The 25,609-nt window shown below is 36.5% G+C and overlaps 1 protein-coding gene across 1 annotated transcript; it reads left to right on the top strand.

The window, feature by feature from the left end:
• The first annotated feature begins 24,132 nt into the window (after positions 1-24,132).
• On the top strand, positions 24,133-25,113 carry LOC121383483. The gene has a single exon (XM_041513555.1). The coding sequence runs from the start codon at positions 24,133-24,135 to the stop codon at positions 25,111-25,113; it is 981 nt and encodes a 326-aa protein (XP_041369489.1).
• The last annotated feature ends 496 nt before the right edge of the window (positions 25,114-25,609 follow it).

Raw genomic sequence — 25,609 nt, 5'->3', positions numbered from 1 at the left:
GTATCTCCCCAACTTCGTACGTTTTAAGGTGAGGGATGTAAGAAAGTACACAATAAAACAGTCATTAACCCAGCTCCTGTATCTCCCCAACTTCGTACGTTTTAAAGGGAGGGATGTAAGAAAGTACACAATAAAACAGTCATTAACCCAGCTCCTGTATCTCCCCAACTTCGTACGTTTTAAGGTGAGGGATGTAAGAAAGTACACAATAAAACAGTCATTAACCCAGCTCCTGTATCTCCCCAACTTCGTACGTTTTAAAGGGAGGGATGTAAGAAAGTACACAATAAAACAGTCATTAACCCAGCTCCTGTATCTCCCCAACTTCGTACGTTTTAAGGTGAGGGATGTAAGAAAGTACACAATAAAACAGTCATTAACCCAGCTCCTGTATCTCCCCAACCTTCGTACGTTTTAAGGGGAGGGATGTAAGAAAGTACACAATAAAACAGTCATTAACCCAGCTCCTGTATCTCCCCAACTTCGTACGTTTTAAGGTGAGGGATGTAAGAAAGTACACAATAAAACAGTCATTAACCCAGCTCCTGTATCTCCCCAACTTCGTACGTTTTAAAGGGAGGGATGTAAGAAAGTACACAATAAAACAGTCATTAACCCAGCTCCTGTATCTCCCCAACCTTCGTACGTTTTAAGGGGAGGGATGTAAGAAAGTACACAATAAAACAGTCATTAACCCAGCTCCTGTATCTCCCCAACTTCGTACGTTTTAAGGGGAGGGATGTAAGAAAGTACACAATAAAACAGTCATTAACCCAGCTCCTGTATCTCCCCAACCTTCGTACGTTTTAAAGGGAGGGATGTAAGAAAGTACACAATAAAACAGTCATTAACCCAGTTCTTGTATCTCCCCAACCTTCGTACGTTTTAAGGGGAGGGATGTAAGAAAGTACACAATAAAACAGTCATTAACCCAGCTCCTGTATCTCCCCAACTTCGTACGTTTTAAGGGGAGGGATGTAAGAAAGTACACAATAAAACAGTCATTAACCCAGCTCCTGTATCTCCCCAACCTTCGTACGTTTTAAAGAGAGGGATGTAAGAAAGTACACAATAAAACAGTCATTAACCCAGTTCTTGTATCTCCCCAACCTTCGTACGTTTTAAAGGGAGGGATGTAAGAAAGTACACAATAAAACAGTCATTAACCCAGTTCCTTTATCTCCCCAACCTTTGTACGTTTTAAGGGGAGGGATGTAAAAAATTACACAATAAAACAGTCTTTAACCCAGCTCCTGTATCTTCCCAAACTTCGTACGTTTTAAGGGGAGGGATGTAAGAAAGTACACAATAAAACAGTCATTAACCCAGCTCCTGTATCTTTCCAGCCTTCGTACGTTTTAAAGGGAGGGATGTAACAAATTACACAATAAAACAGTCATTAACCCAGCTCCTGTATCTTTCCAGCCTTCGTACGTTTTAAAGGGAGGGATGTAAGAAATTACACAATAAAACAGTCATTAACCCAGCTCCTGTATCTTTCCAGCCTTCGTACGTTTTAAAGGGAGGGATGTAACAAATTACACAATAAAACAGTCATTAACTTAGCTCTTGTATTGTTCCAGCCTTCGTACGTTTGAAGGGCAACAGTCATTAACCATTTATGTCGCGTCGCACGCGTGCGGGATTCTAACTGCACACGTGCAACGTGACATATGTATATGTCGCGTCGCACGCGTGCGGTTAGGATACGGCAGTTGAAATCGATAATTTCTAAAATAATCGCTCGCGTCGCTCACTTCCGGTTAGGATACACCTTTAGGATACAGGTTCTGAGTGAATCAGGCAATTTATAAATTGCCTGAAAATTTCAAGCATTTTACAAATTGCCTGATTTTAGATATTGACTGTAACATATACTGAGGATATTGAAAACGATTGACGGTTAACTTGATATTGTCGTTACATCAACATGTATTGTGTAATTATGTATTATATAATGTACTATATAGAGAGAAAAAAACAGAAAACCGTAAATATGCATATAACTGTTTGGTAATTTAGAGGAAACCCGCTGTCACCACATATGCTACTCTTTTACGACAGGCAGCAAGAGATCTTTTATTTGCGCTTCCCACAGGCAGGATAGCACAAACCATGGCCTTTGTTGAACCAGTTATGGATCACTGGTCGGTGCAAGTGGTTTACACCTACCCACTGAGCCTTGCGGAGCTCGCTCAGGGTTTGGAGTCGGAATCTGGATTAAAAATCCCATGCCTCGACTGGGATCCGAACCCAGTACCTACCAGCCTGTAGACCGATGGCCTAACCACGACGCCACCGAGCCCGGTTTGGCATTCAGATGTATGCATAGAAATGTTATATGTTCATTGGAAAATATAGTGTTTGGATTTTGGATATTTCATTCTTGTATTTTTACTCTTTCCTAAACTAGAAAAAAAAACCCACCCCCAAAAACCCTGCTTAATGGTTAAATATAAGCTCATGTCCGATCTACTAATGAAGACAAGAGGATTTAAAAGTAAAACTTGATTTCAGTCGGGTAAGGATTCTTGAACGCTGAAAATACATTATGTATTTAGATTTCAAGGATTATATACTGGAATTTGACAATGTATCGTGCTGATGTTTTTAATGTTATTCTACTCAGTCCAGTAGGAGGAGGTGGGGTGGGGGCATGTCCACACTTTTACGTGTTATTGTGCTCAGAAATGCTGTATTTAAACACTTCAAATTCAACATTTTCTCCTGCCCCTAGTAGGTGCGGTCCTTTGGGCCGTTAAATTTCCCTTCCCTAGACCACCAGCCTGACAGTGATCCCCGTACTTTCAAATCGCAATGGCAGTGCCCTCCCCTCACTTTCAAATCGCAATGGCAGTGCCCTCCCCTCACTTTCAAATGTATAATGCGAGCCCATGAGTTCAGTGAACGATTCAATGTTATACATCTTCAGTTCTTAAGTTATTCACCCTGTCCCCTCATAGTATCTCTGTAAGAATAAAACCAAACAAATTAATTAAGACTTCTGACATTCTCGCTCGATCCAAGCCTAAGTCAGCGCAGTTCCTGTGGTTACAGGAACTCTTGAGATAAATATGCCGGAGTATATATTCGCATTCGCATGTCTGTGGAGATTAAATAAGACCCACGGACTTCGACTCTGCGTACATCATCCAAGATATCTGGTATTATGATTCTTTTTAATTAGCATTATTGTCATTTTATTTTAACTTATTTTCTCATCATTTCATTTCATTGTAGCTTATTTTCGTGCTTATTTCCAAGTAAGGTTCAAGCACGTTGTCCTGGACACATACCTCAGCTATCTGGGCTGTGTGTCCAGGACAGTTGGCTAGTTGTTAGTGAGAGAAAAGTGTAGTGGTGTAGTGGTCTTACGCCTACACATTAAAACTCGCTCTGGGTGGGATCCGTAACCGGGCTGCGAACCCAGTACCTACCAGCCTTATGTCGGATGGCTTAACCACGACACCACCGAGGCCGGTACCGGGCTGTGAACCCTGTACCTACCAGCCTTATGTCGGATGTCTTAACCACGACACCACCGAGGCCGGTATCATCATTTACCAACCCTAACATAATAATTATTTGGTTTTTGTAACCCTTCGGATAAAATCGGTTTGTTTCTGTTCCGTTATCAGTCGTAGGCTAATTTCAGAGTTAATTTGTTTTTGATGTTCAAAATATTTTAAAAGTATAAAACGTAGACACCTATCCTAGTTTGGGCGTGATTTAGCGCAATCGGTTGAGCGCTCGCCTGAGGTGGTTTGATCATGTGATACAAGCCATTCCATTCACTTGACTGGGTTTTTCTCTTTCCAACCAGTGCACCACAGCTGGTCAAAGGCCGTGATATGTGCTTTCCTGTCTGTGGGAAAATGCATAGAGAAGATCCCTTGCTGCTACTGGAAAAAAATGTAGCGGGTTTCCTCGGATGAATACGAGTCATATTTACCAAATGTTTGACATCCAACAGCCGATGATTAATTAATCAATGTGCTCTACTGGTATCGTTAAACTAAATTTTTAACTGTGATCCTAATTATTTGGCACTAGACCGGTGTTTCGAAGGTATCATCGAGAATATATAATTTGTAATCTACGCCTTTAAAAACTGTGGTAAATATATCACTGTGATATAGGTGCCGTATATTACAACTGATGAGCAGTTATTGCTCAAAGTTTGAATAAAGAATTGTATATAAACAAACGCCATTATATCATGTAGCAGCCATGTTGCCTTAGCCCCAAGCCCCAAGTCGCTGACCGACTCTGCAGTGAACTGTGCTCACTAACTGTCATGATGTTGATCGGTATGTTACTATTTCTTCAGTAAAACTACTTTTAACATTTGTACGTGTAAAAAACTTTCTGCTTGATGTTTACATTTGTTTATTACATAAATTATTATCTGCATTTGAAAATATGTCGTCCAACCGATCAAACACCAAGCGTAATCTTTCAAGCGACAACAGCTTTAAAAACTGGTGAAAATATAGTTAAAAAACCTGTTGCAAAACCTGACCCAAAACGATCAAAAGCAAACCAAAGTAAAGAAACAGAAAAACAACAAACAATGAAAGCTTTATTTTCACAAAGTGCGATTGCGTCAAATGCTCCTCCTGACTGTGATTTGAAATCTGTGATGGAACAATTAGATATGATTAGCAAAAAACGTATTTCCAAAGATGATCTAAAACGACAGTTAGAGGAAACAAAACACGAAATAATCCAGTCGATGACAGAAGCAATTGAAAAGTTAGACTCTCGAGTACTGGCCCTTGAAATTGAAAAAGATAATTTAGAAAAGAAACTGAATATGGCTAATGTGAAATGCGAACAGGCGGAATCAACTGCAAGACTAGCCGTATATAAAAGTGAGCTTGCTGTGCGATGCTTGAACGACCTAGAACAGCATTCACGGAAAGACTCGGTGCGTATGTTCGGTGTACGTGATCTCAACCAACAAGAAACAGCCGAGAAAACTATGGACGTCGTGGTGGATATACTGACGGGTATCGATGTGAAGATAAGTAAGCACGACATCAGCATTGCACTTCGCTTGGGCAAATTCACAAAGAATAAAGCAAGGCCGATTATCGTGAAATTTAAATCTCGATTGCATAAGAATCAAGCGTTGTACCAACGACGAAAACTGAAAGGAACTGGTATGGGTATTAGTGAGGACCTGACGGCAAAAAATCATGAATATTTAAAACAGCTGCAGCAACACAAGGATGTGGAATCAGCTTGGACAAGAGACACACTTTTTTTTCTAAAGATGAAACAAAGTGGGGAAATAAAAAGGGTGGATCCGTTTGAGTTTTTACGTGAAAAAACTACTTTTGATGACGATTCCTAAACTGAAGACTAAAACTGTATAAATAAGAGACTTATTTGTACTAGGTCTGCTGCTTCTTCTTCCTCTTAATTTAATTTAATTTTGTTTGTTTGTTTATTTTATGTTATGTTATGTTATATTATGTTATGTTATCTTATGTTATCTTATCTTTATCTTTATCTTTATCATTATCATTATCATTATCATTATTATTATTGTATTAATAATTATTATTTAGTTATCCATTTGATTTATTTATTAAACTTTTTACCTATTAGTACGCTGATTTTAAAATTAAATTACTATTATTATTATTATTATTATTATTACTATTACTATTATTTTTATTATTTAAGCTATTATTTTTTATCATATAAATCAAAACTGAGTGAAAACTCATATAATGACTGGGAACACTTTAAGTGTCAGGTCCTTTTCTATTTCAATCTTACTATTTATTCAGTTTTAGTTTTAACCTTTAGTCACATTGAAGGTGAGGTGGCTTCTTTTTTTTTCTTCTTTTTTTTCCTTTCTTTTTTTTCTTCTTTTTTTTCGTATCGAAAAGGATATGGCTCCGATTTGGGTAGAGTGAATTCCCATTTGTGTATATGTGTTTTTAAACATAACAATATTTAACATTAATAAAATCAGCAATAACTTTTTTTCTTTAGATTATATATTATATTCTTATAATCCCGTGTAGTACATCTATATAATTAATTAGTTAACTATAACTGATTGGTCTATTTACTTATTTATTAATACGGTATAATATGAGAACCGGGAACACTTCCAATACTATGTTCTTTTTGCCTTTTCTTGTTTCATTTATTTATTTGATTATTTATTTACTTATGTATTTGTTTGTTTGCTTTATTGTTTGCTTTTATAACTACCCGGTTTTTTGTTTTTTGTTTTTTTTTTTTTATACAAAGAGAACATAATTTGTCCTGACGGGAGTGTGTTCCTGCTAGCTCATATTCAATACTGTGGTATAATCGATTGATCGATTGACTGGTGCCTTGATTGACTAATTAATTTATTTATTTAGTCATTCTTTAGTCGAATATTTATTTATTTATTATTTATATATTATTTATTTATATTTCTCTTGGCTAGTATTAAATGAGCATAACTCTGTTCCCTTTTTTTAAAATTTATTTATTTATTATTATATTTTTATTATTATTATTATTATTTTTTTATTTTTTTTTTTTTTTTAAATTATTATTCCATAGTAGTAGTTAATATTAATAACAAATATGATCATATATTGATGGAAAGAAATAAGAGAACATCTGGTATTTGAGACCCAATTTAAATCATTGTAAATGAGCGCAGAGTATACAATACAGTGACCTAATGTGGGATTGAATATCGGTAACATACTTAAATTTATGATACTGTGAATGGGGGGTTTAGGCTACAGTCAATATATGCTACAACTATTTTCGTGTTTCATTGCTTCTTTCTGTTGTTGTAATTAATCAAATATTAAGTTCTTCGGTCGCATTTACATCATCATTACCATTACCTCTGTCGTAATCATCACCACTATTATAACTACTACTACTACAACTATTAATATTATTACTACTACCCTGTTACGTTTGGATCTTGATCGAACCTGTACTAGAAATAATTATGTAACTCCGGTGGCTTGGGGTCAGAATCTCGCACCTCTATATATCAGGTTTATGTGTTGTGGTGTGCATAAGCAAGGTAGTGTGTTTGAGAGTGAACGTTTTTGTGTAAATGCCGTTTTAAGGAAGTTTGTTCTTTTGAAGTATGTACATGTACATGTATTTATAATCCGTTTGTGTTTGACGTACTTGTGTTGGAATGATCAACTTTATTGTGATGTACGCAGAATGATGTATACTGTCATATATAAGCTATGTATTTTATTATATTCTGTGTGCATACTTAAGTATGGATAGATCGTTTACAATTTGTTCAATGAACTGCTGGGGACTTGCGGGAGTTAAAAGGAGAAAAGATGTCTTTAATTATTTACGGTCAAAACGGTTCTCTGTTTACTTTCTTCAAGACACCCATTTTACAAAAGAAAAAGAACTGTTTATTCGTGCAGAGTGGTGGTTTGAATGCATTTGTAATTGTAATAATAGCCAATCTCGCGGAGTTGCAATATTGTTAAATAATAATTTTGAATATAAAATACATTCATTATTTAGAGATGACAATGGAAATTTACTCATTGTAGATATAACAATTTGTAATCTACGTTTAACTTTGGTAAACCTATATGGTCCAAATACAGATAGTCAGGATTTTTACAAGCAAATTTTACAACAAGTAAAATTGCTTAATAATACATACTATCTACTCGGGGGTGACTGGAATCTGGTTTTAATCCCACACATAGATACACTCAACTACGTAAATATTAATAACCCAAAGGCACGCGAAGCAGTATTAGAGATGATTAGTGAGCTAGATCTTGTTGATATCTGGAGAGACCATAACCCCGAACTTCGTAAATATACATGGAGGAACACACCATTGAAACAGGCCCGATTAGATTTTTTCTTAATATCAAATTCACTATATTCTTCTGTAATAAACTCTAATATACATTATGGATATAGAACCGATCATTCTCTGCTAAGTCTTAAGTTTGAATTAACTGAAAATATAAAAACATAATACCTATTGGAAATTTAATAACCCACTTTTAAAAAATAAATCTTACTTAACAATAATAAAAAACATAATTGCTAGTGTTAAGAGACAGTATGCTGTACTAGTCTACAATCTGGAAGTAATCGATAATATCCCCCTAACGGAAATTGATTTTCAAATTAATGATCAATTATTTTTAGAAGTTTTACTTATGGAGATACGAGGCAAGACGATTTCCTACTCATCTTATTTGAAAAAAGAAAATAGTAAACGGGAAGAAAAATTAATTGAAGAAATAGAATCCTTAGAAAAAAGCGATCATTTAGACTTTGAAAACATTAATTCAAAACGAAAAGATTTAGAACATTTGCGTCAAAAAACAATGGAAGATGTATACATCAGATCGAGAGCTAGATGGATTGAAGAGGGTGAACGCATTACTAATTACTTTTGTAACTTAGAAAATAGAAATTATATTAGTAAATCCATAACAGTTATTGAAAAAAACGATGGTTCTATTATTACAGATAAAAAAGAAATTATGAACGAAACAAAATAATTTTATCAAAAGCTTTATTCTCCTAAAGAAAGTATAAGTGACGCCAATCTAAATTATTTACTTTCAGATCAAGATTTAAACAAATTAAGTAAAGAACAGACTGATTCTGTAGAAGGTTTATTAACCTATGAGGAATTCTCAAATGCATTGAAGCGCACAAAAAATAATAAAAGTCCAGGATCAGACGGCTTTTCTGCAGAATTCTTCAAATGTTTTTGGAAAGACATAGGCTATTTTGTTCTCAGATCCCTTAATTATACTTTTATCGATGGTGAATTATCTGTTACTCAGAAACTGGGAATAATAACTTGTATACCTATAGGTGATAAACCGAAACGTTTTCTTAGCAACTGGCGACCGATATCACTTCTAAATGTTGTTTATAAATTAGCATCTGCGTGTATATCCGAACGAATTAAAGAAGTACTTCATTTTCTTATTAACGAAGACCAAACTGGTTTCATGCCGGGTCGTTATATTGGTGACAATATAAGGATATTGTATGATATTTTGTATTATACTGAATCGCATAATATTCCAGGAATATTTCTACGAGTAGATTTCGAAAAAGCATTCAACTCCATTTCATGGTTATATATACATAAAACCCTTGACTTTTTCGGATTTGGAACAGATATTAAACGCTGGATTTCTGTTTTTTACCAAAATATAAAATCAAGTGTTATAGTTAATGGAAATGTGTCTTCATCATTTAATATATATAGAGGCTGTAGGCAAGGTGATCCATTATCTCCTTATATATTTCTTCTCTGTGTAGACATTCTTGCAGGACTTGTACGTAAAAATAAGAAAATTAAAGGCATCTCAATAAACAATAAAGAATACCTAATTTCACAGTATGCCGATGATACTGATTTTATACTTGATGGTAGTAGAACGTCTTTTAAAGAAGCAATAAATACCATGAATATCTTTTCCGAATTATCAGGACTCAATATTAATTATGATAAATCAGAGGTAATCTGTATTAGCTCTCTTAGGAATAGTCCAATACGATATTTACAAAATCTTAATCTAAAATGGAATCCTCCTTCATTTAAAGCACTTGGAATTATTTTTAGTACCGACTTGAATGAAATGACCAAACCTAATTATAATTCTAAACTATTTGAATTTAAACAAATTATAAATACATGGATGAGAAGGTTGTTAACACCACTTGGAAGAATAGCTATAATAAAATCTCTGTTAATATCTAAGCTTAGTTATCTACTTCTAACATTACCAAATCCATTGGAAACATTTCAGAAAGAATTGCACACCATGTTATTTAAATTTGTATGGAATCAAAAGCCAGCCAGGATAAAAGGAATAACTTTGTGTAAACCTGTTAATGAGGGAGGTCTCGGAATTATAGACATATTTAACTATGCTAAAGCTTTGAAAATTACATGGCTACGAAAATTGGAAACCAAAGATCCAAAATGTTAACCTATTCTTTTTGCATGTTTTCCACAACTCCGTAATATATCTCTATTTGGTAATGATTTCCCCCAATTGTGCTTAAAACATGTAAAAAATATATTTTGGAAAGACTGTATCATTGCATTCCGTGACTGATCGTTATTAATTAATGTTTCATCTTTTGAAGACTTTTTATTAGAGCCAATTTTTTATAATTCCAATATAAAAATTAACAGCAAATCTTTTTTAAAAAAGAAATGGCTTGGGAAAGGTGTATCTCAAATCTGTGATCTTGTTGATGAATACGGCAACTTTTTAACTTTAACCGCATTTAATAATTTATACAAATTAAATGCATCTTTTTTAGAGTATCAAGGAGTTATTAACTCACTTAAGACTTACCTTAGGAAGACGAAACTGAATATAATAGAAACAAATATTCCTTTAGATGATTCTCCCGTTCAACGAAAACTTTGTTCTATCAGAAATGGCTCGAAACTATATTATTACACTCTTGTAACTTCTGAAAAGTCAAATTCTGCAATATCAAAATGGCAAAATTATTTTATTTCAGACCTTAATTGGCACACTATTTATTTAAAACCATTTGTAACCACGCAAGAAATAAAACTTAGATGGTTCCAATATAGAATACTTCATAGAATATTAACTACTAATAGTTTCGCATATAAATTAAAATTAATTGACAGTGAAACGTGTACGTTTTGTCATGAAGGAAAAGAATCTATAGTGCATTTATTTTGGGAATGTAAAATTGTTCAGAACATTTGGAATGATTATTTAAATTGGTTATCAAATTTATGTAAGCATATATGTAATTTAAAGCTTTCTCTTGAGCTAGTGATATTTGGATGTAAAGATAATATTAAAACAGATAATGTTTTTGACCGGGTACTATTATTAGCTAAATATTTTATATATAAATGTAAAGTGCAAAGGGTCCAATTAAATATTATACACTTCCAAAACGAAGCTAAACAAAGATATAAAGTAGAAAAATGTATTTATCTTAGCAAGAACAATCTTAATAAATTCTTCACCAAGTTGTCAGTGTATTATTCTCTCTTTGAACAGACCTAATTATTGTAACTTTCCTTGTGCATCGTCTTGTTCCCAGCGGTCCACGCATTAATAATGTAGATACATACATACATATATATATATATATATATATATATATATATATATATATATATATATATATATATATATATATATATATATATATATATGTGCGTATTTTAAATATTTATGTACGTCGTTCATAGAATGGAAAAGGATGAAAGTGTGTTGTTTTTTTGCGTGAGAGAAAAATAAATGGATAGCTACATTGATTAGTTATGAGAGAGAGAGAGAGAGAGAGAGAGAGAGAGAGAGAGAGAGAGAGAGAGAGAGAGAGAGAGAGAGAGAGAGAGAGAGAGAGAGAGAGAGAGAGAGAGAGAGAGGGGGGGCGGGGATGGATAGTGGTGGTGGTGGTGGGGGGGGGGGGGGGGGGGGGGGGGGGTGAGGTGGCGTTTGCAAGCCAGTACCCTAAAGTATTATATTATGTTGTTTTATTATTTTTATGTACACAACCCATGTTTTACCCTTGGAATGTGTTGTTCTAATTGTAAAGAAGGGGATGGCAATAAAACTTGTAAACAAAAAAACAAAAAACAAAAACAAAAAAAATATTTGGCAATGTGAAATACTTTAGGCTGTAACAGATTTATTTACTATTAAAATTACAGTTACAGTGTACTTACAACTTCTGGCATAAAGTTATCAATTTGGTCAAATCCAATGTATGTGTTACTGGTGGCACTAAACCAAATAACTTCCGGCTGGGGCAAAGTTCGAACTTTTGATAGAGAAGTTAACACCACAAGTCCTGTGATTGGTTATAAATGTGAGTGTGTTGGTTGTAAAAAACATTAGTTTAATCTGGGCTAAAAATGTATGGAATTTTATTTCATCCAGTACCACTGTGTCAAGTGGCCTTGTGCTTGGAACATGTATGGGGTATCTGTGAAAAAAAAAGGTACTCGAATTTTGTGCGAAACTAGGGGTGTTGTAAAAACATCTGGCTATATAGAAAATGAGTCATGAAAGGTACCATTTTCTTCAGTTAATACTTTGAGGTAGGGGTTGTTTCATAGTTTGGTTGATATATTGCATATAGTGTTTTTAAACACAAACGTTAACATGGTCGCCTATGGGATTTTATAGTCATACCTATAGCACATATTCAGTGCATAATAATTTGTTTAATGATTTTTGTCATTTAATTAAATTAAACTATACTATTTGATTAAGCAGCCGTCACTCGGCCATGCCAGTTCACAATGACCTTAACCGTGACAATAATTACTGTACATGGCTCTGAATGGAGTTTGAATAAAAGTTAGCACTGAGGAAAAGTTGGTTTTGGCCTATAATTCAAATAATAAAGATTTGAATATTTTTATTTACATTGTATTTGACTTACAATATACAACTGCTCTTAAATATGGTAATATATCTGGGCAACCTGAACTTAGATTTTAATAGCAATTTATTTTTATATTAAAGATAACATGTGCCAATATCGGGTTAATGTCTTTAATTTCCATAAACATAGTTAATGTTTCATGTATGTAATTCTGAAAGCTTAACTTTTTAAAGACCTTGATTTTTATTGTCCTTTTGACATATTTATAGGGTGCTAAGTCATATTTTAGATAAAATTGTAGTTTTATGCACACACCAAAATGTCTTTTTAAGAAAAACTTTACCAAATCCATAATTAAATTTTTGGTCACTATTGTGCCTTCTGTTCTCATTTACATATAACAATACGCTTGTTAAGCATATCTTTAGGTCTCCGGATCATTTTTAAAAAAAGAATCACTGAGTTTGCTCCCATGATGTGCATTTGAAGTGTATACTAGAGTTAGAACCAACTTTTCCAGATTTGATTATCTACCTTGGTGTAAGTTGATATTTTATTTTATTTTTAAAGCTGTATTATCCAATGTTAATAGCTAAATAATATGCTTGATTACAGATTGTAGGAATACATTCACCATACATATTGTATTGATCTGGATTAGAAAATAATTCAATAAAATAGACGTTCGGGTAATTAAGTAATTTAAAACTGGGGTGGGTGGGTAGTAATGAATTAAAATAAATATGTAAAAGCTGCATGGTAATTCCAGATATCACAAATATTTAAAACCTCCAACTAAGGTAGGGTATACATAAAATATAGTCAGGAATATTGATGGCTGCCAATGGCTTTGGTGGTCCATTTTGAAAATCAACATAGCTGATGGATTTGAAATTCCCGCACCTGGTAACTTGAATACACCCACACTCGGTATATAGGATTTCCCTCCAACAGTGCTACTCTCGATCCACTAACGAGCTACTCTCGATTCCAAATTTATACTAGCTCACACATTCACTTTTGACCGACCGTTCTAAATTGCGCCAAATTTCCTTCAAACAAAAATGTGCACACTTTCTCTTTGGCACTAATAGCTCCATTCAAAATTCCATAGCACCACCACCACCACCCTCCCGCCTGCTACCGATTCAATCGGGCTGCTGGTGCTCCCTTGCACCTGCCAGCGCAGGTGGTCCCACCTTACCCCCCCCCCCCTTTCCTGTCATGGACGGAGGAGCCGGCCTAGGCCGGCGCTTGCGCCCATGACAGGCGTGCGCTACAACAGCTTGTTCTGAACGTGCACGTAAAACCCTATGACCATGACCATGACCAGTGTTGTGCAGGACATTAAGTCATTATTTCATATAGGTGCAGTCGTGTTGATTTTTCCTTCCTCAGACATTGTATTTTTTAATACGGATATTTCTTTGATGTGCCTGTGAAGGTCTTCATAATCTAGGGGTCAGTCAAGTACATGTGTTTCAACGGAATAAGTTTAAGGAGTTGAGGTACTCTGAATATCCATGTTGTCTCTATATATATAGCTGAGCACACACACACACACATCTGACAGTAAATATCTTCAGGAATATTGTTATTTGTTTTCAAATATGACATTGTATTTGTACAAAACTGTACACAATATATGTGCCTTATGAGGTGTACATTATATTAGGTTGCACTGTAGAAACAACAGTTCAGCGAGGTCGTCAGTTTATGTCAGAAGACACCAGATCCTGGTTGTCATAAAAACACATGATTCGCCACTTTTTGAAAAATGTATGTCATCAATATAGGTAGCACTAAACTAAACAACTTCCGGCTGGGTTAAAGTTCGACCGTTTGATAGAGAAGTTAACATCACAAGTCCTGTGATTGGTTATAAATGTGAGTGTGTTGGTTGGAAAAAAAAAGAGTTTCATTTCGACTAAAAATTTATGGAATTTTATTTCATCTAGTATGACTGTGTCAAGTAGCCTTGTGCTTGGAACATGTATGGGGTACCTGTAAAAAAAAAAGTACTCAAATTTTGTGCGAAACTAGGGTTGTTGTAAAAACATCTGGTTATACCGAAAATGAGCCATGAAATTAATACTTTGAAGTAGGGGTTGTAGTACTGATATTTATGGATCATAATTTGCATATAGTGGTTTTAAACACAAACGTTAACATGGTCGCCTATGGGATTTTATTTGGTATAGTCATGCCTACTGGTCGCCCTCGGCCCGTGCTTCTAAAACTGGCTTCAGACCACAATTAATTTCGCTATATGTTTCTATATAGCCTTAGTGGCTATAACATTTTTATTAATATCAGCAGGCCCGTGGATTTTTGTATGTACCTTTGCCTGCCTGGGGGACACATACCCTGTAAAGGACAACCCCTGTTGTCCAGCTCTTTCTCACAGCATATTGGTTTAAACAAACACACCCTCTAAACCAGGCCGGAGTACACCCATTTTACACAAAAAGCACTACGTTTTGCATGGGCCGGAATTACCACAAATGTCACAAATTACTTCAATGTCAACAAGTTACACAATCATGTTTACAAACTACATGCTCTCCCCTGTCACTTAAGTCAAATAGTTGCCACTTCATAGCTGTCTGCCATGAAATAATCACAGTTAAACAGCCGACTACCTGCGCGGTCAAATTTCCGGATTTTGGTAAACCAAATGGGAAGTTAACTGTACTCTGAGGCCAACTTGGACTTCACACGCATGTAGGACGGGACGTAACCCAGTAGTAAAGCGCTCACTTGATGCGCGGTCGGTCTAGGATCCCAGTCGGTGGGCCCATTGGGCTATTTCTCGTTCTATCCAATGCACCACGACTGGTATATCAAATGCTGTGGTATGTAATATCCTGTCTGTGGGATGGTGCATATAAAATATCCTTTGCTACAAAATGTAGCGGGTTTCCTTTCTAACCCTATATGTCAAACATTACCAAATGATTGACAACCAATAGCTCATGAATAATACATCTATGTGCTGTACTGGTGTCGTTAAACAAAACAAGCTTTCACACGCATGCAATTTGTATGGTGTTACCATGAGGTTAAACTTTCAGGCTCTGCTAGAATCTTGCGTCTAGACTTCAAAAGTTTTATTTGCGCCTGGCGTGGTCGATCGTGTTAATATAACGTTTTCAGTGACTGATCCAGAAAATCCATTTGGTGGGGTGGGGGATGACACGTTACCGAACGGATTTCTCGGATTTTGCAACGTAATATATATATATATATATATATATATATATATATATATATATATATATATATATATATATATATATATATATATATATAACCTGTCGCAAAATGTAAGGATGTGTGGCCCCTCAGATCCGTCACTGTAAAGTTCTATGATCAGAAGGAAAGCCCGCCGAATAGAATTTTAAACATGGAAAGGGCACCATAGAATGTATATAACATCGGACGATTTATCTACGCTGTCATACACATGCTTATAAAACTTCAAGTTCATTTGTCAGACCTGCAGCAACGTGCACTTTGAATACTGAAGCTGATGATGTAACACATAATGACAGATTAAATATGAGAGGGCCTCATAAGTTGGATATTTTAATTTCAACTTATTATCGTGCTTATATCCAATTACGGTTCAAGCACGCTGTCTTGGGCACACACCTCAGCTATCTGGGCTGTCTGTCCATTACAGTGGGTTAGTTGTTAAGCTGTATACTAAAGATGTATCCTAAAGCTGTATCCTAACCGACCGCGAGCGACGCGAGCGATGTTTGCGATTATTTTAGAAATCATTGATTTCAATTGCCGTATCCTAACTGGACGCGTGCGACGCGACATATTTATCCATCGCGCCGTACGCGTGCGGTTAGGATACAGCGATTAAAATCAATGATTTCTAAAATAATCCCTCGCATCGCTCGCGCGTACGCGTCCGATTAAGATACAGCTTTAAACTGCATCCTAACCGGACGCGAGTGACGCGAGCGATGCGAGCACTGCGAGCGATTATTTTAGAAATCATTGATTTCAATTGCCGCATCCTAACCGCACGCGTACGACGCGACAGATTTATATGTCGCGCCGTACGCGTGCGGTTAGGATACTGCGACTGCGACACATTTACAGCCACGGATAAGTGAACTATTGTTTACAGACAAACCAATCTAATTAAAATTAGCTCCACTGTTACATGTGGATCTAATAGCAGGCCGTTGATGATGATGATGATGATAACTTGTTTAACGTGCCCATATACCACTAGAGTTTCGAAAACGCCCATCCCGAGTCCGACCTCCGATAAGATCGGTGACCTGACTCGGGATGGAGGAGGAGGGGGGTGGGGGGGTGGGGTGGGGGATGTAGTTGAAAATGGGCAGAATTTTGAAAATAGCAATTAGTAAAATAGTTAATAGCAGGCCGTTGAAGCTCATGTCCAGTTGACCTTTCATTCGACCAATCAAAACCTTAATTGCTAAATTATGCCAGTGATTTGAAAACAATTTGAAAACATTCGGGATTATGCCGAAAGTATACGAAATGATTCGGGTGAATTACGAAGTATGCCGCAAACTAATTGCAATATACATTTTATATAAAATTCGTTTCAAGACGAAACAAAAAACAGTCATGGTATAGCCATAAAAATGTGTTTATACTAGTATACAATCCAGAGTTTATTACTGCACTTTCCCCCCTGTTTTTTCAATGTTGAAATAGACCAACAAGTTCGCCTATTGCATAAATAGTCTCGCCCGATATTTTTAGAATTTGTATGCTCTCGAATAACGCTATAAAAGGCGTAGTGTAATTTGTCGGTATTAAAATTGTTATTTATAAATGAAATGTCACCTGGACATGGGAGTCCACGCAATGCTGTTAAATCTACTGGTAGACCCAGTAGAGCTAATTTTAATCAGATTGACAGACAAACTTAACACAAATCAAACCAAATCAGATCAGTTTATTCATTTAAGAATTGAACGTTATGTTTTTGACGTCCATGCGATGATAAACACCCAAACCGTTTTACACACTGTATGAATGGCGTAGCGCGTTAGCGCGAAGCTGTTCATACATAAAAATATAACGTTCAATTCTTATAATTCCAAATGCATTAATATTGCCATTATACAAAACTATATTAGAACCCCCAGTCGAACTCTATTCCACAATGATTTACAACTGTATCAATACACAAATAAGGGAATTCCCTTAGAAAGTTACATTCGTTTTTTTCCGTCAAACCTCCGATTCATTATAATGATTTACATAAGGTTTTATCAATTTTAATTTTCTGAATCAAATGTGGATAAAAAGTTATAAAATTTAAAATAACTGATAACGCAAACAGGTTTTAAAAAAAAATATCAAATGATAATTAATTAATAATTGAACGATCTATATACTTAAATGGAAGATTTGTTGTAAGGCGGTTAGAGTATGAATTTTTAACTAATTAACATAAGGGAGAGCGTCAAATTATTTAGAAGATGTATAATCACTTGTCAAAAGTTGAATTTGGGAAAAGTGAATGTGAAGACTGACTTGAAAGGGATAAAGTAGTTTCAGTATTACTATGTGTGTGGATTTCAAAGGAAGTTTGTGATTGTGTGATATTATTCTCGGAAAGGACAGGACGAAGACGTATGTGTTTTCACGCGTGTAAGTTGTCGATTTGGTGTTTTTGTCAAATGTGACAGGGCTGCGCTCATGTCTCTCTTTTGACTTGTTGAGCATTCTCTGCTATAACTTGTAATAGAAGCTTCGTTTTTGTGGCCTGTTATATACATTATGTGTCTCAGTTCAAACCGGAGTTGTTTAAAGCCTGAATTGCAGTGTAAAGTAATCTGGCCGGTGGTCTAAAGGTCACCACAGGTGGCTCGCAGACTGTGTGCGGTGTAGGTCTGTGATTGTCGTCTGTCAGTTTGTCACTGTCACTCACAGAGCAGACGATATTGGGATAAAAATAGAAGCTATGGAATTCTCGGGGATTCTGTTGTTGACGTAATTGATAAAAAGTAGTTCCGGTAATAGCATTCTGTTTTTATTTGTTTACCGAAAAAGTGCAGTTTTCACGTTCATGGAAGAACCATTACCCCCCCCCCTCCTCCTCCTCCTGCCCCCCCCCCCCCGCCTGTAACCGACCACTGTCGAGCTTCTGGTGGTCCCTCCTCCTTCCCACCCCCACCTTTCCTGTCCTGGACGGAGGAGCCGGCCGAGGCCGGCTCTTGTGCCCAGGACAGGCGTGCGCTACAACAACTTGCTCTGAATGTGTACGTAAAGCCCTGACATGAACAGTATAAATGAGTTGTGCTTCGCATTGTGGTCCATTAATACATGAACAAACAAAATCATATGGCAATACTAGAAATCGCAATTTGTTAAAACATAGGCTTATATACTATAAAACAAAAACAACCAATGGAGCACACGTGTAGTAATTATACGTAGATCATGTAGAACACAATACCAGGCCATACTACAGACTACTCATAGCCTTCTTGGTGAACCTAGGGGAATAGAACATGTAGAACATAATACCAAGCCATACTACAGACTACTCATAGCCTTCTTGGTGAACCTAGGGGAATATATCATGTAGAACACAATACCAGGCCATACTACAGACTACTCATAGCCTTCTTGGTGAACCTAGGGGAATAGATCATGTAGAACACAATACCAGGCCATACTACAGACTACTCATAGCCTTCTTGGTGAACCTAGGGGAATAGATCATGTAGAACACAATACCAGGCCATACTACAGACTACTCATAGCCTTCTTGGTGAACCTAGGGGAATATATCATGTAGAACACAATACCAGGCCATACTACAGACTACTCATAGCCTTCTTGGTGAACCTAGGGGAATAGATCATGTAGAACACAATACCAGGCCATACTACAGACTACTCATAGCCTTCTTGGTGAACCTAGGGGAATAGGCATAGACGTACGGGCTCCCATTTTTTCCCGAATCTGGATAACAACAATTATTCATCTTAGTATTAGGCCGAAAAAGAAAGTTGGTCTCTCGTCAGACCAAAGTTCCAGAATTGATGCGGCAATGCGTTTTTTTTTTTTTTAATCATGGATTGCACAACAAAGGAGGGTATCTTTAGGTTTTCTTTATGTCTTCCTCGTCTGACTTGGTCCATCCTCAATGGCCATGGTGCCCCTCCTTTGCCTTGGTACTCTCTATATTTTCCTAAACGGGGGGGGGGGGGGGGGGGTAGCTGTACAACCCACAGTTTACACAGCAGACCACAAGGTTATGCTCCGATTGTATCGATCTTTAGTTAGATCCACACTTGACTATGGATGCATTGTGTATGGGTCGGCACGCAAGTCTTACTTGCAGATGCTAGATCCTATACACAACCAGGGACGTAGGCTTTGTCTTGGTGCATTTAGAACATCTCCTGTAGAGAGCTTGTACGTTGATGCACACGAACCTTGTTTGGGTGTTAGGCGTGCAAAGCTTTCTCTACAGTACGCCATCAAGATTAAATCATTACTGAAACATCCTACACATAATGCGATGTTTGATAACAAATACATGAAGTTGTTTGATGCAAGATCAAATGCTATTCGTACAGTTGGTCTTCGCATTCAGCGTTTTTTTGTCGATTTCCAACATTGATTTAACTGACACTGGAAACTCCTTCATATTTTGTTTTACCACCTTGGTGTATTACACTACCTAAAACTGTGTTTCATCTTGCGCATTTGAAGAAAGATCGTACAGATGCTGTTGTGTACAAACAATTTTTCATGGAAATTCAAGACAGGTACCGTGATTACATTCAAGTTTATATAGACAGATCATTGGATGGGACGTCTGTGGCTTGCGCTAAAGTGTTTCCATCAGACACTAACATTTCCATGAGACTGCTTGACTCAGCATCAATATTTAGTGCTGAAGTTTGGGCAGTCATTAAAGCCTTAGAAGAAATAAAAGATTCTATTGCATCCACATTTATTATTTTTACCGACTCACTTTCGTGTCTCCAAGATTTAAGAAATATGAAGCTGAACCATCCCTTAATTGGGATGGTGATACGAAAGTGTGTCTTTTTATACATTGCCAATAAAGATATTATATTTTTTTGGGTGCCCAGCCATGTTGACATCAGGGGTAAGGAAAAGGTAGATTCTGCTGCCAAGTCTGCTTTAGATTTGCCTCATGCCAGGGTTGGCGTGCCGTATACTGATTTTAAACATAGTATCAACCAATGTATCTTTTTGACTTGGCAACATGATTGGGACGGTGCGGTTGCGAGCAAGCTTCATGCTATCAAGCCATACTTGCGAGAGTGGCAGTCCTCCTATAGGCAGTGCAGGAAGAATGAAATAGTTTTGTGTCGTGCCCGCATCGGTCATACATACTTGACTCATTCGTTTATCTTGAAGACGGTACACCATATTTTGGTGGAGTGTGCTCATCTTAAAGACATTAGAAAATATATATTTGGACAACGAAATGTGATGGAATCATTTACTACAAGTTTTACATGATACACACATTTATTCTAAATTTTAATTTTACGTATCTGTGATATTTGTAAAAAAAATTGCACAGTTCTTTACACTGTGTTTTTTTGTTTGTTGTTGTAACTGTTGAATTTTTATATTGATGTTGACCATCAATAAGTTTGACCTTTACCATAGTTTAACACCCAATAGCCGATGTATTTTCGTGCTGGGGTGTCATTAAACATTTGTTCATTCATTCATTCATTCACCAGAGACAAGCGAATTATTTTGTTTGGCCTCGCTAACAAACAGCTATATACGGTTGCAAACGAATCATTATGTATTACTACTAATTGTGAAGGTAGTATGATAGAAATACATGGTAAAAAGGTCTCAGATTAGAACATTTTGCTCGAATATCTGTATAACGTTTTCCCGAATTTGAGGTTTTGCTCCAGCACTAGGGGGACAGTTGAAACCCCCTCCACTGTCCTCCCTCATCTCACCCCTCCCCTCCCCCTGTCTCGTACGCTAAGGAAGGAAATGTTTTATTTAACGACGCACTCAACACATTTTATTTACGGTTATATGGCGTCAGGCATATGGTTAAGGACCACACAGATATTGAGAGAGTAAACCAGCTGTCGCCACTTCATGGACTACTCTTTTTCGATTAGTAGCAAGGGATCTTTTATATGCACCATCTCACAGACAGGATAGTACATACCACAGCCTTTGTTACACCAGTTGTAGAACACTGGCTGGAACGAGAAATAGCCCAATGGGTCCACCGACGGGGATCGATCCCAGACCGACCGCGCATCAAGCGAACGCGTTATAACTGGGCTACGTCCCGCCACTATGAAACTAAGGAGTCCGACTCTCGGTCACTTGACCCGACTTTATGTTTACTTACTATCAGTATCGTCGGTCCAAAGTTAAGCTGCGTTTTGTTTTGGGTACAAAGTGTAATTAATAGATCTGTGTCACAACGTACTACCTTCTAAATATAGTAGTCAGTAACATTATCAATTATATTTCCTTGTGACTTTCCTCCGATAAATTTATCTTGAAGTTTTGACGTGAGAAACAAAAATTTGTGGATACATTTCGTGGATACCTGGCGATAACATCATAGTAATTTTAATTAGTAGTAAAATTTGATGAAACTTGTAAAAAACAAAACAAAAACCCAACAAACAAACAAACAAAACAATTATTTTACTTAGTAATCAAGTATAGCACATTGAGGTAAGTGGAGAAAAATATTTTAGTTTTTGAGTCACTTGTTTACATTTTTATTTTATTTTTTATTTTTATTGAACTGTTATTTTCAGGAGGTTGGTACATATGTCCTTTTACCCCTTGGTTCCCTCCCTTAAATACTTTCCGGGTCCGCCCTTGACTTATCACTAGCACATTTTGGTTAATATGCGGAACGACACATCGAAGTGCGCGCATCTTTATAACTGCAAGTGTAAATAATTTTCTAGATATGGGTCGGAAACGGGCGTGGGGGGGGGGGGGGTAGGCAGCAAGATGAAAATAAAATAACACACACACACATACATACACACACACATCACCACCACCACCGCCACACACACACATACACACACACCTTCAAACAAAACGTAAAATAGTGTTTGGCACACTCAAACATACATATTTTAATTTGGTCTGAAATAAAATCTTGAGTCTATAGTTTTATCACAAATATTATTTCAAATGCCCTAAACCTAATTCGTAATTTTTAAGAAAAAGTTTCTTTGGTTAACGACACCACAAGAACACATTGATTTATTAATAATCAGCTATTGGATGTCAAACATTTGGTAATTTTGACATATAGTTTTAGAGAGGAAACCCGCTACATTTTTTCCATTAGTAGCAAGGGATCTTTTATATGCACTATCCCACAGACAGGATAGCACATACCTCGGCCGTGGATATATATACCAGTCGTGGTGTACTGGGTGAAACGGGAAATAGCCCAGTGAGTCCACCGACGGGGACGATCGTAATTCGTAAGAAGTCAGAATGTGGTTGTTACCATTCCAGTACAAGTTGTTTAAAAAGATTTTCATTTAATGTTTTTTTTTTCCACACTGGCCTAGTTATAAGTCCCACAGACAGGATAGAACATACCACAGACAGGATAGCACATACCCAAATGAGCCTACCGACGACGATCGATTCCAGGATTTAGAATAGAGCATCCACACTAATTGTCTTATTGTTGCACGTCATTCTGCGATATCCTATACTCGGTTGTCTAGGTAACATTAAAATATATAATTCGTTACTACTCCACTGTTTATTACAAAATACCTATCTTAACAATACCATATTAAAATTATTATTATATCATATTATATCATCATCATCATCATCAGTAGCAGCAGCAGCATCACCTTCTTCAGCATCATCATCATCATCATCACCACCATCATCACCACCATTATTATTTTATAGTGTTGGGAATCGATTGGAATTTCATCATGGGTTATAATCGATTTGCATCAATCGATCAACATAAGAAGATAGAAGCTACAAATCTCTAATCTTACCTTCAATAAGCAATTTATATTTCTTTTCTTTTCTTTATGTACACAAGAAAACAACCACGAATCCAATAGTTTTAACTCAATTCCATCATCTAAACTGGAGGTACAATTACAGTTATCATTTTCCCATTCAATCGATTATGTAGTTTCATTACAATCGGTCATCACATCGTAAGAGACAAAACCGATCAATTTTCGATTATAATCGATCATTAGATCATCACTATTATCATTATCATCATTATCATTATCACTGTATCATTATCATCATTATCATTATTATTATAATCATCATCATCAGTATCATTATTATTATCATTGTATCATTATCATCATCATCATAATTGTCATCATTATCATTATCATTAAATCATCATCATCGTTATCGCTATTATTATTATTATTATTATTATTATTTCAGCAGTTAATGAAGTGTGCATGCTGTGACAAGATATCACAAAGACTGTACCATTAGAACTGGACTCCCCCCCCAAAAAAAAAAAGAAAAGAAGAAGCAATAACAACAAAAAACACAAAAAAACAACAACAACAAAAACAAAACAAAACCCAACTTTTTGCAATATATGACTGCATAACGATACCACAAAAAAACCCCAAAAACAACAACAATAAAAAACCGCTGATACATTCCAGGAATCTCAGTGGCATCATGAAAGTTTACAACAGAAAGGTCATAATGATGCTAGCGCTGTCGGCAGTGCTACTGTGCTGCTTGGGAACGCTACAGATGATGAGGCGACTGCTCCCAGGACAACTACAATACACAGACGCGTACTATCTCGCCAGGATAGTGCTAGACAAACAGAAATTTCCAGTGAACACCACATTCGTTAATGAAGACAACAACAATACGACGATTCGAATACAGATTAATAAACGACTTGTCGGTACCCATGCACTGCAGATGTGGCGTTTGGTGGATCAAAAGAAGTACCAACATGATCCAGTTCTTACCCATTTTATGCCCTCCATGTCGGCAGAAGATCGGGAAAATTATATGGTTACCTTGGAAACGTTTGTGCGGGTCTGTGATCAGTCGCGTCTGACGTACTTCCTGTGGAGCGGCTCTCTTCTCGGGGCTTACCGTCACCATGGATTTATTCCATGGGACGATGACGTCGACGTTGTCATGAATGGTTCTGATTGGAGGAAAATTAAAAACGTGCTGTCACGTGTTGAAGGGTACGAATTGCTCGCTGATAGTGAAGTTCAGTGGAAGTTCTTCCAGAAGGCTATGGCACCCGTTTCAGACAAAACGTTTAAGTGGCCGTTCATTGACATCTTCTTCTTCACCGAAGATTCGACTTATGTATGGGCTCTGACATCAGCCATCAAAACAGAATTAGCCAATCGGAAAGATGAGATATTCCCGCTGAAGTTACGTCCCTTCGAAAATCTTTACGCTGCTGTTCCCTATAAAATGGAGGACATTGTCCATCGTTTATACGGATTTCACGAGTGTTATTCGTCGGATTTCTCGCATAAGTATAATGTAAAAATGCATCGTTCTAAACAAAAGATCATTCCCTGTACGCAGCTATACAGCATTTTCCCTTTTGTTTTCCGAGAAAAGAACCCATATTCAGGAAACATCATTGAAACGTTGAAACAAGGCAATCAGACATTGAAAACAGTCTCAGTAACACAAGTAATCTGAGTAGAAAAACACAGCAAAACAAAGCGAGAGGCGCTAGTTTTTGAACAATCCGATATATTTTGGATAGTTCAAATTAGAAGTTACTTACAATTTATTGTTTAGAACATCCATTTTCATACATCCGAAGTGTTTCTGGTTATTCTGATTTTTGTAATACCTCGAAATAAAAAATAATTCAAAATAACACCCCCCCCCCTCCCCCGCACGTACCTCTGACAAGTAACAGTTATCGAACCAATAGTCTATTTTTAGACCGTATTTTCCCCATTTAAACACCACATACTTTAGTTTAACTCTGTTATAAGTTCATCCAGATGTGTTACAGGTTTGTAGATTGACCAAGCTTAGTGTCCATTTTCACGATCTGAAACCAGGAACTGCACCTTTAAAACTGTATATGTTAATTAAGAAAACAAACAACTTTTCACATTCACCAGGGCACGTGCTCCTAAAACATTTAGAGTCTATACGCAATCTCTAATGACGTCACACGCAT

This window comes from Gigantopelta aegis, chromosome 10 (assembly GCF_016097555.1).
Source record: "Gigantopelta aegis isolate Gae_Host chromosome 10, Gae_host_genome, whole genome shotgun sequence".
NCBI classification, from domain to species: Eukaryota; Metazoa; Mollusca; class Gastropoda; order Neomphalida; family Peltospiridae; genus Gigantopelta; species Gigantopelta aegis.
The sequence above is the reverse complement of the archived record's forward strand: the minus strand, read 5'-3'. Positions and strand labels throughout refer to the sequence as shown.